The 14,877-nt window shown below is 35.5% G+C and overlaps 3 protein-coding genes and 1 non-coding gene across 6 annotated transcripts; 2 read left to right on the plus strand and 2 right to left on the minus strand.

The window, feature by feature from the left end:
- Nucleotides 1-85: 85 nt before the first annotated feature.
- Nucleotides 86-9,959, minus strand: ankzf1 (ankyrin repeat and zinc finger peptidyl tRNA hydrolase 1). Its single transcript, XM_048193276.1, has 16 exons — nt 9,809-9,959; nt 9,355-9,517; nt 9,173-9,267; nt 7,239-7,341; nt 6,958-7,151; nt 6,384-6,490; nt 6,148-6,301; nt 4,116-4,338; nt 3,930-4,028; nt 3,687-3,845; nt 3,436-3,585; nt 1,725-2,013; nt 1,492-1,603; nt 860-1,027; nt 696-766; nt 86-585 (listed from the first exon to the last, which is right to left on the minus strand). Exons 2-16 carry the CDS (start codon nt 9,485-9,487, stop codon nt 462-464), a joined length of 2,181 nt encoding a protein of 726 aa, XP_048049233.1. The 5' UTR covers nt 9,488-9,517; nt 9,809-9,959; the 3' UTR covers nt 86-461.
- Nucleotides 9,465-14,809, plus strand: LOC125270077 (high choriolytic enzyme 1). Of its 3 annotated transcripts, none has more exons than XM_048193282.1 (8): nt 9,465-9,602; nt 13,109-13,160; nt 13,262-13,324; nt 13,528-13,677; nt 13,770-13,887; nt 13,967-14,145; nt 14,237-14,318; nt 14,399-14,797. In XM_048193282.1, the coding sequence occupies exons 3-8, from the start codon at nt 13,291-13,293 to the stop codon at nt 14,529-14,531; spliced, it is 696 nt and encodes a 231-aa protein (XP_048049239.1). In that variant the 5' UTR covers nt 9,465-9,602; nt 13,109-13,160; nt 13,262-13,290; the 3' UTR covers nt 14,532-14,797. The 3 variants fall into 3 exon arrangements, with proteins under 3 accessions (XP_048049239.1, XP_048049238.1, XP_048049237.1); XM_048193281.1 differs by lacking the exon at nt 9,465-9,602 and adding an exon at nt 12,112-12,236; XM_048193280.1 differs by lacking the exon at nt 9,465-9,602 and adding an exon at nt 12,693-13,040 and having other exon boundaries at nt 14,399-14,809.
- si:ch211-167j6.3 lies at nt 10,576-12,590 on the minus strand. Its single transcript, XM_048193283.1, has 5 exons — nt 12,212-12,590; nt 12,045-12,133; nt 11,651-11,788; nt 11,347-11,486; nt 10,576-10,977 (listed from the first exon to the last, which is right to left on the minus strand). Exons 1-5 carry the CDS (start codon nt 12,266-12,268, stop codon nt 10,886-10,888), a joined length of 516 nt encoding a protein of 171 aa, XP_048049240.1. The 5' UTR covers nt 12,269-12,590; the 3' UTR covers nt 10,576-10,885.
- On the plus strand, nt 12,678-12,750 carry trnak-uuu. Its single transcript has one exon. It is a non-coding gene; the product is annotated as a tRNA-Lys (tRNA).
- Nucleotides 14,810-14,877: the final 68 nt, after the last annotated feature.

Below are 14,877 nucleotides of genomic sequence, written 5' to 3' on the forward strand. Positions count from 1 at the left end.
TTTAACAACATATCCTTTTGTGATTCCCCAGTATTTTTGCATTTTTCAAACAAAACAGACAATAATTTGACTTTAGAGTTCTGAATGAACTATGATTTTTTAATGAACTGATATCTCATTTCAAATATAAATGAAGATAGAACTTTTTTTGATTCACAGTGGTCGGTCTGTCCTGAGTGAGTCAAAAATATAAAACAATATCAGAGTTAATGTTAAATTACAGAAACTAGACATGCTGACACAGTTTACTTAAATATTTTGCCCATTTATGATTTATTGATCATTCTCATCCATTTTAAGGTAATCCTGTCATATTCTGGTGATTTTCAAAGACAACTATGAGTTCTATGATACCTGTACTGTAAAATCAGTTAACTCCCATAAAATGTGAGATGAAATATGGCCACAATATGGCACTACTCCTTCCCTTCTTCTGATGCGTTGTGATAGGATGTGAGAGGTCAGGGCCGGGCAGCAGCATTGGCTTTGCGGTGGGCTTGGACACATCGAGGTGTACAGAAAGAGTAGTCCAGATATTCAAAAGGAATCTTTCCCAGCAGCGACTCTCCGCACTGAAAGCATCTCCTATCAAAACATTAATGATAACAAAACTTACATTTTAGGGTAAACCTTTCCTTTAAACATGACTTGCATAAAGGACACAGTTATTTCTCCATATGATAAGAAGATAATACCTAATGGTGGTGAGCGTTACTCCAGTTGTGGCCATATGTTCAGCCAATCTCCTCTCTGCAGCAAGAGCTCGCTGTGTGACATCAGAAATATGACATAATCAGCCAATGACAAAAGATCACCCACATAACAGAGCTACAGCAAGAGGAAGAAAGAAAGCTGTCACCTTTTCTCTGTCACTAAGAGCCGTGAACCTCCTCTTTTCCTCCTCCTCTTGCTCCTTCTTAAGTTTCTCTTCTTTTTGCTCTTTCTCTCTCTGTTTCCGTGCTGCTTTTTGGGCTTTCTTCTTCTCTGCCTTTTTGGACTCAATTTCTTCAGTCAGTGGTCCAGGAACCTTAAACACATTAAAGCAAAGAATATACAGCAATGAGTGACGATGATGCAAAGACAAGGCATCTGTATATACAATGGTGTTCAAAACATCTGAGATTCAAAATCTTATTTAAACCTGAAAAAAAAAAATATATATATATATATATATATATATTTAATAAACCTTTGTATACAGTGGTCTGAGACCACTATTCTGAAAAAAAAATGTAATGACATTAATTAAACATTTGTATCTTCAATTGTATTATATATATATATATATATATATATATATATATATATATATATAAAACATTTAGATGTTCCATTTAAATGTTTTTAATTTGTATTAAAAAATAATCAGCTTAAATTGAAAAACAATAATTTTCATTAGTGGCCTTGTGCCTTAAATGAATACAAAAGATTTATTTATTCATTTTTTGAAGGTTTTGTTAACATTTGTAAGTAAATAATATAAATGTCTACCTGTGCTTTAGTGTAGTCATACTTGTGAGGGTGTTCGGCCATGTATTTTCTGAATGTGTTTCGAGTGTCTTTTTCAGGAGCAACAACATATGGAGTCTGTCCTTTCTTATCCCTGAAAAAGAATGAGCTTCTATTTAGAACTGAATGACCAATCTGGCCACTTGAAAACTTATTCATGCAGACCATTTTTATTGCTGCTAATCGGTTATTATAGTGATCCTGAATGTGCGTACTTGTTAGCCGGATCACTCCCTGCATCCATTAACAGTCTGATGACTGATTTCTGTCCGGCTGCAGATGCCACGTGTAGTAAAGTAAAGCCTGCTGAGTCTATGGGCTTGTTGAGAAGACATGAGACCCTGGAGGTAGGATTCTCTTCAGTTTTCCTGTCCGCTCTATCCTTTTCCTCTTCCTGGTCCTCTGGTAGTTGCAGGAGGGAGCGTAATGATTGGATGTCCCCTGTTTTACAGGCAGTGTAGAGAGCGTCCCTCAAACTGTATTCCCAAGACTCATCCATTTCATCTGAAAAGACAGGAGGAATACTTTGATGCAGGCAATTCTCAACTTAAAAGGGGTCATTTTATATTATAATGCCAGTGAAGTTTTTACACCAAAATCTAGTTTTACATTACCGTTCAAAATATTTCGGTCAATAAGAGTTTTTAAATGTTTTTGAAAAAAGTCCCTTGCTTACCAAGGCTGCATTTATTTGAAAAAATAAAATAAAAAACATTAATATTTTAACTATATAACATAAATGTAAATATAATTACAATTTAAAGGTGCCCTAGAATTAAATATTGAATTTACCTTGGCATAGTTGAATAACAAGAGTTCAGTACATGGAAATGACATACAGTGAGTCTCAAACTCCATTGTTTCCTCCTTCTTATATAAATCTCATTTGTTTAAAAGACCTCCGAAGAACAGGCGAATCTCAACATAACACCGACTGTTACGTAACAGTCGGGATCATTAATATGTACGCCCCCAATATTTGCATATGCCAGCTCATGTTCAAGGCATTAGACAAGGGCAGCCAGTATTAACGTCTGGATCTGTGCACAGCTGAATCATCAGACCAGGTAAGCAAGCAAGGACAATAGCGAAAAATGGCAGATGGAGCAATAATAACTGACATGATCCATGATAACATGTTATTTTTAGTGATATTTGTAAATTGTCTTTCTAAATGTTTCGTTAGCATGTTGCTAATGTACTGTTAAATGTGGTTAAAGTTACCATCGTTCATTACTGTATTCATGGAGACGAGCCGTCGTTATTTTCATTATTAAACACTTGCAGTCTGTATAATGCATAAACACAACTTCATTCTTTATAAATCTCTCCAACAGTGTGTAATGTTAGCTTTAGCCACGGAGCACTATCAAACTCATTCAGAACCAAATGTAAACATCCAAATAAATACCATACTCACATGATCCAATGTATGCATGCAGCATACATGACGAACATCTTGTAAAGATCCATTTTGAGGGTTATATTAGCGGTGTGAAATGTGTTTATGCTGTTCAAGGCAAGCGCGAGCTCCGGGGGAGGGGGAGCACGAGAATTAAAGGGGCCGCAACCTATATATCGGTGCATAGTTAATTATGCCCCAAAATAGGCAGTTAAAAAAATGAATTAAAAAAAATCTATGGGGTATTTTGAGCTGAAACTTCACAGACACATTCAGGGGACACCTTAGACTTATATTACATCTTTTAAAAAGAAGTTCTAGGGCACCTTTAATATATTTTTATTGTTATCAATGTTGAAAACAGTTGTGCTGCTTAATATTTTTAAGGAAACCTTGATACTTTTTTTTCAGGAATCTTTGATGAATAGAAAGCTGACACTCAGGATTAAATGGCCCTTGTTTCTGTGGCATAAAGGCTTGAGGCAACTGTGGATTGGCTTTCGGCTCCAATATCAGTGTCTTACCTTCTTCTGGCTGATGTTTTTTGCCTTTGGGTTTCCTCCTGCTCTTTGACTTCCTCTGAGTTTCTTTACAGTTGCCTTCACCTTCCAGTTCACCTTCTTCCACAGTTTCATCATCTGCCTTTTCTTCAGTTGTATCTCTGTTGCTCGAGTCTAAGGACAAAAGAAAAAAACAAAACTGATATACATAATTGACATTACTATCTTTACTAAAGTAAAAAAACATTTTATTTTTGTCCTGCAAAGGTCTTTACCTTCCCTTTTCTCTTTCCGTTTCCTCCTTTTCTTCTTATTAAGCTGTACCTCAAATTCTCTGAGGTCAAGAGTTCCCAGTGTCACCTCCACCATCTCTAGCGTTCCTGAGTCTTCGTTCCCTGAACTTTCTACTTCACCCTCTTCTCCCTCTGCAGGTACTGTCCACAAAAGAGTCCTTAAGTAAGTACTTTTTTTTTTTTTTTAAATACGGCATTTAAGACACATTTATTGTTCAAACGCACCATTAGTGTTTGGGATTGGATCACTAACAGGTTTAGGAGTTTTCTTCTTCAACACTCTCTTTGATGGACTGAGAATACTGGAGATTTCTGTGTCTTTTTCTGAAATTTAACAGGCATTCATTTTAAAGGATAGACATTAAAAGATTATATAGAAAATATATTAAATAGTGATACATCTCAACGTACGATAAACATGTAGAGTTGAGAGCAGATCAAAGACTCGCTGAACTTCACTAAATGTTGCTCTGCGTGTGGCAAAAGGAAGTACACGGACTCTCTGATCTTTTTTGTCCAATGGTGCATTACGGCCTCCAAAAAACATGGTCTTGTTGTAGCTTGGTGCTCGTAGGAAGATGGCACTTGTCTCCTTTAAATACTCAGACCAGCTTTCCAGAAGATCATGAATATCCTGGTTAAAATAGGGGCATATACATCAATAGAGTGCAACAGTGTCCACCTTCTTTAGCTGTGCTGGTTCTGGAAGTATTTTTTCATTTATTTTTTCATAGGGATTTAAAATAAAAGTCTTTGTCAAAGACTTTAACGACATTAACCAAACCAACCTGCTATGAGGTAAATAATAACATTACAAAATTTTAACTGAAGTAAAAAAGAGTTTGAAAATCGTAAATGTACAAGACTGTGTACATGACGGCTTTAGTGAGGGAAAGAACTACAATCCCATAAAGCATTGTGAACAGCATAATCAAATAAAAAACTATGGAGAAATATAAAACTACTAATTTAAAAAAAAAAATGTATTAAATGTATATAAAAACAATATATTTTTAGTTTATTGCAAAATGTGTACATATTTATGTATTTTGAAAGCATAAGGTGACCGACTCGATTACGTCATTCAAAGTACTTCATGGTAGTGGGTGGAGCTAAAGAGATCTTTTGTCAGGTTTTGATTGTGGTGACTCTCTGATTGGTGGAAGTTTCTGTATAGCATCATGGGTAATGTAGTTTCACCACAATTTCTGCTATTAAACAATTATTTTAAAAATAAGTTGAAATAATGCAGGCTGACAGCTTCAACAGAAGCAAATACCATCGATTAACAATGTTGTAGCTAACAGATGAGTTATTGTTAAAGGTGCCATCGAATTGAAAATTGAATTTACCTCGGCATTGTTGAATAACAAGAGTTCAGTACATGGAAAAGACATACAGTGAGTCTCAAACTCCATTGTTTCCTCCTTATGTAAATCTCATTTGTTTGAAAGACCTCCGAAGAACAGGCGAATCTCAACATAACACCGACTGTTACGTAACAGTCAGGATCATTAATATGTACGCCCCCAATATTTGCATATGCCAGCTCATGATCGAGGCATTACACAAGGGCAGCCAGTATTAACGTCTGGATGTGCACAGCTGAATCATCAGACTAGGTAAGCAAGCAAGAACAATAGCGAAAAATGGCAGATGGAGCAATAATAACTGACATGATCCATGATATTTTTAGTGATATTTGTAAACTGTCTTTCTAAATGTTTCGTTAGCATGTTGCTAATGTACTGTTAAATGTGGTTAAAGTTACCATCGTTTCTTACTGTATTCACGGAGACAAGAGAGACGTCGCTATTTTCATTATTAAACACTTGCAGTCTGTATAATGCATAAACACAACTTCAGTCTTTATAAATCTCTCCAACAGTGTGTAATGTTAGCTTTAGCCACGGAGCACTATCAAACTCATTCAGAATCAAATGTAAACATCCAAATAAATACTATACTTACACGATTAGACATGCTGCATGATGAACACTTTGTAAAGATCCATTTTGAGGGTTATATTAGCTGTGTGAACTTTGTTTATGCAGTGACAGAGTCAAGAGCTCGGGAGGGGGCAGAGAGCGTGAGCAATTAAAGGGGCCGCAGCCTGAATTGGCGCATTTCTAATTATGCCTCAAAATAGGCAGTTAAAAAAATTAATTAAAAAAAAATCTATGGGGTATTTTGAGCTGCAACTTCACAGACACATTCAGGAGACACCTTAGACTTATATTACATCTTGTAAAAAAACGTTCGATGGCACCTTTAAAAATCAATTTCCCTGTGAGTTTTTACTTCCGGAACCTGACTGTTGCACTCTATAACAATTCCAGACTCATTCATTTTATACCAGTCAGTGTTATTCAAGCTTGTATATATAACAAAGGGTGTAGAATCAAAATGGACATTTATATTAATGAACTCAGTGGATTCGTACCTTGTGCAGCGCTGCCTCATTGTAACGCCTGAGGGCCGCCCCTGCAGATTTAGGCACGTGACTGCGGTTCTGAGAGTCCCTCAGTCCCTGCGCAGTCCCTCGCTTCGCTCTCACTGTGTACCGATGGAACGTCTTGTGCTGCAGAATCTCTTTTCTATACATTACACAAATCAATTTGGGATTAATAAACTCTGAAATATTTGTGCTCATAGAAGAACTTTAGAACTTTGACTGACCCCTTAAAAACCGCTCCAGCAAAGTGTCCACCACCAGTCATCAGAATGACCCAAATAGTGTTGTTTGATATTTTCAGTAAAGAGGAAACCAAGTCTTCTTCACTGTCCTGAGTATGAATATGATAACAGAATTAGATGAGACAGAAAGAATAGTGCTGCAAACTAGTGCCATTTTTCTAAAGCCTGTAATTTTGCTCAAAATCTCAGGTGAAAATTGTTCATTTTGACCCCCCTCAACAAAAGTAAAATACTCAGTAATTATTAATCCATGCGTGGCATTCAATATTTTGGCTTTCATCACTATTTATGTGTCTTTCTTCTGAAAAAAATATTAACAAAATCAAAAATTGTAGTCAGGAAGTTTCTGAAATGTAGTTGATTTGACACGGAATGACTCTATTGATTTGAGGGTCTCTCTTATCACTTTCTGTTTCTAATCAACAGCTATAAATCATAAAGACAAAAATGCCCAAAAAAAGAAAGAAATTCACCCTATCATTGACTGGAGATTCTTCTTAACAAAGGATCTGGCATGGACTAACAAATCTGAAAAATGACGACTACATTTACTCACTCTCTTGCTTTGCAGAACACAGCGATACAGTGACAGGTACTGTCCCTGCATGTTTTGAAAGACTATTTTGGTGGAAAGTCGACATGGAGACTGATTTGTGTCCCGAGCACTGTCTTTCTCCTCAGGGGCTACTTCATCTCCAAGATCCTCATCCTCACTGTCTGAGTCTGAACCCGAAATGCTTGAAATATCGCCTGTTGGTGAACAGGGAAACGGGAAGATTACACTTATGCAACTTGATGACAAAAGAATTGAGGTCATATGAGCACTCATGAATCTACCTGTCCCAGACTTCTTCTCAAACTCCTCAACTGTGACCGCTGATTTTCCTTCCAGCCTCTGTCTCAGGTTGAAGCGGTGCCAGTCAAGTTTGTAATGCTCCATCTGATCAAAGATTGGGGCTGCATTAACATACATATTAAATGTCTTTCTATCCCTCACACAAAGCTATCATATGCCTTTAAAAGACTTGGAATATAGCACAGTAGTAGTTTGGATGACTTTAAAGGGATATTTCACCAAAAAATGAAAATTCTGTCATTAATTACTCACCCTTATGTCATTTCACATCCATAAGACCTTCATTCATCTTCGGAACACAAATTAAGATATTTTTGATAAAATCGGTTGGCTAAATGAGGCCTTCATCGCCAGCAATAACACTCCCTTTTTCAATGCCCAGAATGCTACTAAAAACATATTTAAAACAGTTCATGTGTCTACAGTGGTTCAACTTTAATGTTAAGCGCCCAGAATATTTTTTGTGCGCCAAAAGAATGACTTTATTCCACAATATGTAGTGATGGGTGATTTCAAAACACTGCTTCATGAAGCTTTACGAATCATTTGTTTCGAATCAGTGGCTCAGAATGACAAAATCACGTGATTTCAGTAAACGAGGCTTTGTTACGTCATAAGTGTTTTGAAAATTCAGTAGTTCACATGACTGTGGCAGTTTGATTCACGCTCCAAACCACTGATTCAAAACAAAAGATTCATAAAGCTTCGAAGCTTCATAAAGCAGTGTTTTGAAATCAGCCATCACTAGATATTGTTGAATAAAGTCATTATTTAGTTTTTTTGGCGCACAAAAAGTATTCTCGTCGCTTCATAACATTAAAGTTGAACCACTGTCACATGAACTGTTTTAAATATGTTTTTAGTAGCGTTCTGGGCATTGAAAAAGGGAGTGTTATTGCTGGCGATGGAGGCCTCACTGAACCAAAGGATTTTATCAAAAATATCTTAATTTGTGTTCTGAAGATAAACGAAGGACTTAAAGGTGTAGAACGACATGAGGGTGAGTAATTAATGACATTATTTTCATTTTTGGGTGAACTAACCCTGGTACTTTTAAAGTGCTTTTTGGTCACAATTAATTTTCCCTGTATGGAAAACCACAAAATCAACACTATGTTTAACATTTATTTTTATGTTCCACTGAAGACAAAAACATCATGAGTTGAGAACAACATGAGGGTGGAAGAAATATTATATTATACAAAACAAAAACAACTGCAATTCAGTATGTAATTAAATGTCTAAACATATATATATATATATATATATATACACACAGTACAGTCCAAACATTAAAAATCTTAGTGGTTCCAAACTTTTGGACTGTACTGTATATATATATATATATATATATATATATATATATATATATATATATATATATATATATATATATATATATATATATATATATATACAGTTATTTTAAATTGTAATAATATTTCACAATATTACTGTTTTTTACTGTATTTTTAATTAAATAAACGTAGCCTTGGTGAGCAGACGAAACTTCTTTTAAAAACATTAAAAATCTTAGTGGTTCCAAACTTTTGGACTGTACTGTATATACACACACACATATATATATATATATATATATATATATATATATATATATATATATATATATATATATATATATATATATATATATATATGTGTGTGTGTGTGTGTGTGTGTGTGTGTGTATGTATATATATATATATATATATATATATATATATATATATATATATATATATATATATATATGTGTGTGTGTGTGTGTGTGTGTGTGTGTGTGTGTATATATGTATATATATATATATATATATATATATATATATATATATATATATATATATATATATATATATATATATATATATGAATTCTTCAAACACTCATAAGGATTGGCGGATTGGGTTTTTTTTACCTGCTCCTCACGACTCTCAAAACGACACTGACAGGCCAAGCAGAACATCCTGTCTGACACCTCTCCGGCACATACAGTCTTCCTTGCTCCAACATCTGTGAGTGTTGTGAAGTGTATAGTATATATATAAACACCTGATCAGCAACCTATGTGATCTCATTAGAGCAGTCTGACTCTCTTACCCTCACTGGACGCTGTGGCAGAGGGCTGGGGAGGTTCGGGATCAGCCAACAGTCCAGACACCTCTCTCAAACCTGCGGTCAGTGTCTGATCAGCACACAGCGAAAACACACTCCGCAGCTCCGGCGATGCCATGATTCACTCGACAAAACAAACCACCATCACCTAAATACACGGATAAAATAGGAAGAAAGGTGGCACGTCCTGACAGCAAGAGAGAGAGAGTTTTGGGAATGACAGAACAAATACTGTGAGTGACCTTTAGTCATCATTACACTAAACATCCGAAGAATCGGGACTGCTGATAAAACCAAAGCAATGTCCATGTTTTCTCTCAATTTGACAGCTGTAAAGCCTGATTCAGCACTTGCAGTAGGCGAAATATAACACTCCGCTGCTGTCTCTACAATTCAGCTAAATTAACTATAACTGGGAGCAAAGTGAATGCATATTTACCTTTTTGGCAAAAACATAAGTCCCGTAAGACGTGACTTTATATATTCAGTCCGAATAAGCTGACATGAATCATTTTACATTACACACGTGTTTGTGCTCTACGGTGGCCGAAGAGTGTCATAAAACTAGAGCGCGAACTTCCACTAAGAAGTTCAAACTCAGTGCATTAAAATGGTTCAACTGATTTCAGGATGCTTGATGCCAAGGACCACCAAAAATGCTCATATCCTTGTGATTGTATCAGTTTTCTTAAAATATCAAGGTAGCAATATATTTTCATGTAAATAACTGTTAAATAACTAAGAAAAATTATGTGAATTATTTTCCAAAAGAAATAATTAAATACTACCTGTAAAATATTTATTTTTATTAATTTTTTAGTGTATCATGCTCGATTAATTTTTCATATGTATTTGCATATGGTTCATCGGACAAAGAAAATTTTTACATAAATAAATGTTCCACAGTCTTCTAATCATACCAGTTTGGATCAACATGAGCATGAGTAAATGATGACAGATAAATGGACCATTTTTATGTTTTATTCAATACTGCAGTATTTATAATAAATGATTTATCATGCACATTATTATTATTTTTGGTGCCCTCATAATCTTTAATCAAAATAACATCCCCTCGCTCTTGTATCTCTTCTATCAAACCACAACCATCCAATCAGTTCCTGATGGACAAAATCTAACCCACCCTACATATTTTCAGTTTCACTCAGATATACATCACAATAGAAAAGAAAAGACTATCACAACTTCTGTTTCATGTTGATTTTAATTATTATTATTTTTTTTTTTAACGGTCTTCCTGAAGGTGTCTCCAGGCTAAATTGGAAAACTTCAACACATCTGTTTGAATTGATCATTGCCAGAGGACAATCTTCTGAATTATGAATCATTACACTTCTTTTCAGCAATGACCTCCAATGAACCTTTTTTCTCTTAGAAATAAAAGTTAGAAATAACAAAATACATGATGGAAAAAGTCACTATAGTTTTACATGTTTATTGCAGCTTAATTTTAGTAAATATAAAAAAAATAAATGTTGCTTTTTTGATGTTGTGTTCACTTTCGTGCTCTTCTTTTTTTCACTGGCTTTTCAGTAGACTTACTCTGGCTGGATGTGCCTGGTTTAACTAGATTATCACCCTGTGAAACTGGAAATTGAGATCAGTTAATCAGAATCCACTTTTATTGCCAAGTACAACAACATGTACAAGGAATTTGCTTTGGCATGCAGGTGCTTTAAAAAGAATTAAGAAATAAAAAGAAAATTGACTATTTAAATAATACATAAATAATAATAAAATATACATAGGATAAGAATACACAATTTAAAAAAGTTAGTGTAAGCGTGCAGCTTGCAGACTAATTAATGTGTGTAAGCAGTATAGACTGCAGTCTTCTGCCCAAAGGGAAAACCTCAAAAAGTTTAGTCAAAAAGTTAAATATCAACAACATATTATTCTGCCAGTTCAGTACCTGCAAACTCTAAAACTTTGGCTAGAGATTACAACAAGCTGTACCTTCCTCCATGTTTGAAGAAGCTTCCGCCAGTGCTTTCCTCAGCTGCTCATGTTTGAGCTTCAGATTACGCTCCTGCTCCAGCAGACTGCTTTCCTCCTCCTGCAAACTTCTCAGAAGAGCTTGCTTCGACTCCACGGTACTGTAACAAAATGGCTTTGAAGAATCAAATGCATCTATGGACGAGGTCTTTAACCAGATTCTTATTAGATCAAAAACTAATCCAAGCAATAACACAACATATTCTTTTGGAAGGATCAAACTGAACAAGGCGGCTGGTAGATTGGTGTTCCTAGAGGGTCATACCTAGACAAAGTGAGTTCTTCTAACTGACCGGCGAGACTTTTCTTCTCCTGCATGAGAGCGTCCAGTTCAAGCAGTGAATTCCAGAGGCCTTCATCCATCTGCACCATCATCATCATCCTTCGGTCCATCTCCTCTCTGCTAAAGTAATATTAATAGGAGCTGCTTTATGTCTGCAATGGAAAAGGCGCCTCAAACCCTGATACATGATGTAGCTAAATTATTACTTCATAAATGATAATATATTATTAACTTTTAAAGACCAAGTTGTTCTGTACTGTATTAAACAATAAAATGATGGCATCCTATGATTTTCCTACTGCTATGTTTAGGTCATAAATAACTACATGCTGAGTCTTCATTTGAGACGGATAATGATGGTTTAAGTATTAATTACCATTTGTTAACATCTTTGTTTACTTGCTCCACCTCGTCTTTAGTAAGCTGTAGTTCAGTCTTGGCATCCTCGATTTGTTTTAACAAACCCTGACAGCGAAAAAACAAAAAGGGAGTTGTCGAAGTGTGTAGCAGCTGTGGATAAACACACGTGGCCGCGAATCTCACCTGTATTTCTGTATTGTCCTGAAAGGTGATGTTTAAAGAATTTTGTGGGGTCTCCATTACAGCAAAGAAAAACGTTTTCTCGCACACATACCGATTTTAATGGGTTTTGAACCACACCTATATCCCTTTACATCGCAAGAACTGCAATTAAACTGGTAAAGTATGATTGGATGATCAGTCACGTTCAAAGCGGCTGTGAAATACAACATACACGCAAATGACTCCATGTAGCTGGAGTTTATTTTGGATTCTATATGTTTTCTGTTCAATTAAAACAAAAAAGCGTGATATTTTTATGAGACTGGTAAATGAATGGATTATCAGAATGATAGCAACGCAAGAGCTTGAACAATAATTAAAACGTTAACAATGAATATATAAGTTAAGTTTAGCTACTCAATTCTAAGAATGTGGAAAGCATTGTTCTGAACTCTTGTCATTTCCGTCTGAAAGCGGACATTTCGTAGCCCGGATAGCTCAGTCGGTAGAGCATCAGACTTTTAATCTGAGGGTCCAGGGTTCAAGTCCCTGTTCGGGCGGAAACGTTTTATGTGATGGTGTAATAAATAAAAACACCTAAATTATACAATGAAAATGGTAGTTAAGTATGTGTAACAGCATGTGACGATTAAAAACAGCGTAAAGAAGAAAAACAAACATTTGGCTGGCCGCTGAGAGTACATATTATGTAACAGGAAGCTGGTGAAGAGTACTTAAATGGCAGGCAGCATGAACCTAGACAGCAAACCTCAGTGCACTCATGGAGTACACACTGGTTATCATCCTCTTCTTCTTCTTAGCAGGACCATGTTTATCCCTGCCTGCTCAGGTAACTATGAGTCAGTGTATGTGTTGTTTTTATTAATCAAATCCACATATTTTGCATTTATTCTTCAGATTTCCTCTCAATCGAATTTTGGAGCAAGAAGACAAAGGAGAAGCTATGCTGGTAAATTGCTTTTATTATATTAATTATCATTATTCATTAAACATTCAAATCAATTTTAACAGTTACGTTTGAAGTTACATTACATTTTATCTCTTTCCCAGATGATACTGAAGAAAACACTCAAACTGCAATGGACAGGATCATAGATGTAAATGACTATCAAGGTAAAGCTTTTGCAAGTCTATGAAGATGTGAATGTTTTTACTTTATAATAATATCTCTTCACAGTGATGCCATAGAAGAACCATTTTTACAGAAGAACTAAAGAGCCTTTTTTCCACTATACAGATGAATTTGTGCAATGGAAAAGTTCCATGGATGTTAGATAAATAGATGCCAATAAAGAATCTTTATTCTTCTGCTGTAGGCGTCTTTTCCGTGGATGGCACCAGCCTTAGAGAAGGAGATATAGCCGTATCCGGTAGGAGTCAGAAGAACTGTTTTGCCAGGAGCTGCCTGTGGACCAAATCTGTGAATGGAAATGTGTACATTGCATACTCAATCTCTCATGTGTACAGTAAGCAGGCTTTATCATTTTCATATAGAGAGCCACAGTAGTCACTAACTAAATAAATCTGGTTATTTGGTTTCGATTGTTCCTCTGCACAGGCGAAGAAGAGGTAAAGAACATTAAAAAAGGCATGGAACTCATTGAACAGGACACCTGTGTGCGCTTCGTGCCCAGAACTCACCAGAGGGACTACCTGGACATTCAGCCCAAAACAGGGTATATATTTTCTATTTTTATTAGATACTGCATGATTATTCTGAGTGATTCTCATCATTTTTGATGAACAATACTGTAGGTGCTGGTCATATCTGGGGGCACGTGGTGGTAGACAAACCATTTCTCTACAGACACCCGAATGCACCGGGTCAGGGGTCACCGTCCACGAGTTAATGCACGCCCTGGGCTTTGTGCATGAGCAATCCCGAGCTGACCGGGACAAGTATGTCACCATCATGTGGTCCAATATATGGAAAGGTAAAGCTGCATTTGTATATTCCCATATTACTATACTTAAAAGTCATTATGCCATTTTATTGCTCACTTATTCTTCTGTTCATAAATATAGACAGGCTGAGGAATTTTGAAAAGTTTAAAACAAACAACTTGGACACCCCCTACGACTACAGCTCTATCATGCACTTTGGAAAGTATGTCAACATACTTTTGAAATCATAACTTAGGAATATAAGAAACTGCAATTATGTAATTATATTCTTGGTCATTTCAGGTATGCCTTCTCTGAGGACGGTGAACCTACTATTGTACCAAAAAGGAACTGGAATGTGAAGATTGGACAGAAATTTGGGCCCAGCGACTTGGATATAATGAAGATTAATAGACTGTATAACTGTAATGTGTAATGAAATCAATTTACAACAACAAATGATCCATCACAAGGCTAAAGTCTGACATTATTAACATTTACTTTTGCTTTACTTTTAACATTTTAACATTTTGTTTAAGGTAAAATGTCTGATTGTGAAGATATATATATATATATTGATTATCAATTGATTATTAAGAATATTCCTTTTTAACCTGCTGTTTCAGTTATTTTCATATTCTTTCTTACTCTGATTTTGACACCTTGATGTCTTATATAAACACATTACATTAATAAACCTTGTCCATAAAAATATTTTCTCTGATATCTCATTTAAGCTTTCATTGCATTGCAAAATAGTCATTATTACAGGTGGAAAAAAA

This window comes from Megalobrama amblycephala, linkage group LG6 (genome assembly GCF_018812025.1).
Source record: "Megalobrama amblycephala isolate DHTTF-2021 linkage group LG6, ASM1881202v1, whole genome shotgun sequence".
Classification (NCBI taxonomy): Eukaryota; Metazoa; Chordata; class Actinopteri; order Cypriniformes; family Xenocyprididae; genus Megalobrama; species Megalobrama amblycephala.

What these genes read in the sequence shown, in the direction of transcription:
- ankzf1 (XM_048193276.1), bottom strand. Translation starts at nt 9,487, where the DNA reads ATGGCATCGCCGGAGCTGCGGAGTGTGTTTTCGCTGTGTGCTGATCAG. An exon ending in ATGAGGCAGCGCTGCACAAG is followed by an intron (nt 4,339 to 6,147) that starts GTACGAATCCAC and finishes TATTTTAACCAG; the next exon opens with GATATTCATGATCTTCTGGA. An exon ending in CTCTTAGTGACAGAGAAAAG is followed by an intron (nt 767 to 859) that starts GTGACAGCTTTC and finishes GATGTCACACAG; the next exon opens with CGAGCTCTTGCTGCAGAGAG.
- si:ch211-167j6.3 (XM_048193283.1), bottom strand. Translation starts at nt 12,268, where the DNA reads ATGGAGACCCCACAAAATTCTTTAAACATCACCTTTCAGGACAATACA. An exon ending in AGGACAATACAGAAATACAG is followed by an intron (nt 12,134 to 12,211) that starts GTGAGATTCGCG and finishes TTTCGCTGTCAG; the next exon opens with GGTTTGTTAAAACAAATCGA. An exon ending in AACAAAGATGTTAACAAATG is followed by an intron (nt 11,789 to 12,044) that starts GTAATTAATACT and finishes ATATTACTTTAG; the next exon opens with CAGAGAGGAGATGGACCGAA.
- LOC125270077 (XM_048193280.1), top strand. Translation starts at nt 12,972, where the DNA reads ATGGAGTACACACTGGTTATCATCCTCTTCTTCTTCTTAGCAGGACCA. An exon ending in AGATGTAAATGACTATCAAG is followed by an intron (nt 13,325 to 13,527) that starts GTAAAGCTTTTG and finishes CTTCTGCTGTAG; the next exon opens with GCGTCTTTTCCGTGGATGGC. An exon ending in CTCAATCTCTCATGTGTACA is followed by an intron (nt 13,678 to 13,769) that starts GTAAGCAGGCTT and finishes TCCTCTGCACAG; the next exon opens with GCGAAGAAGAGGTAAAGAAC.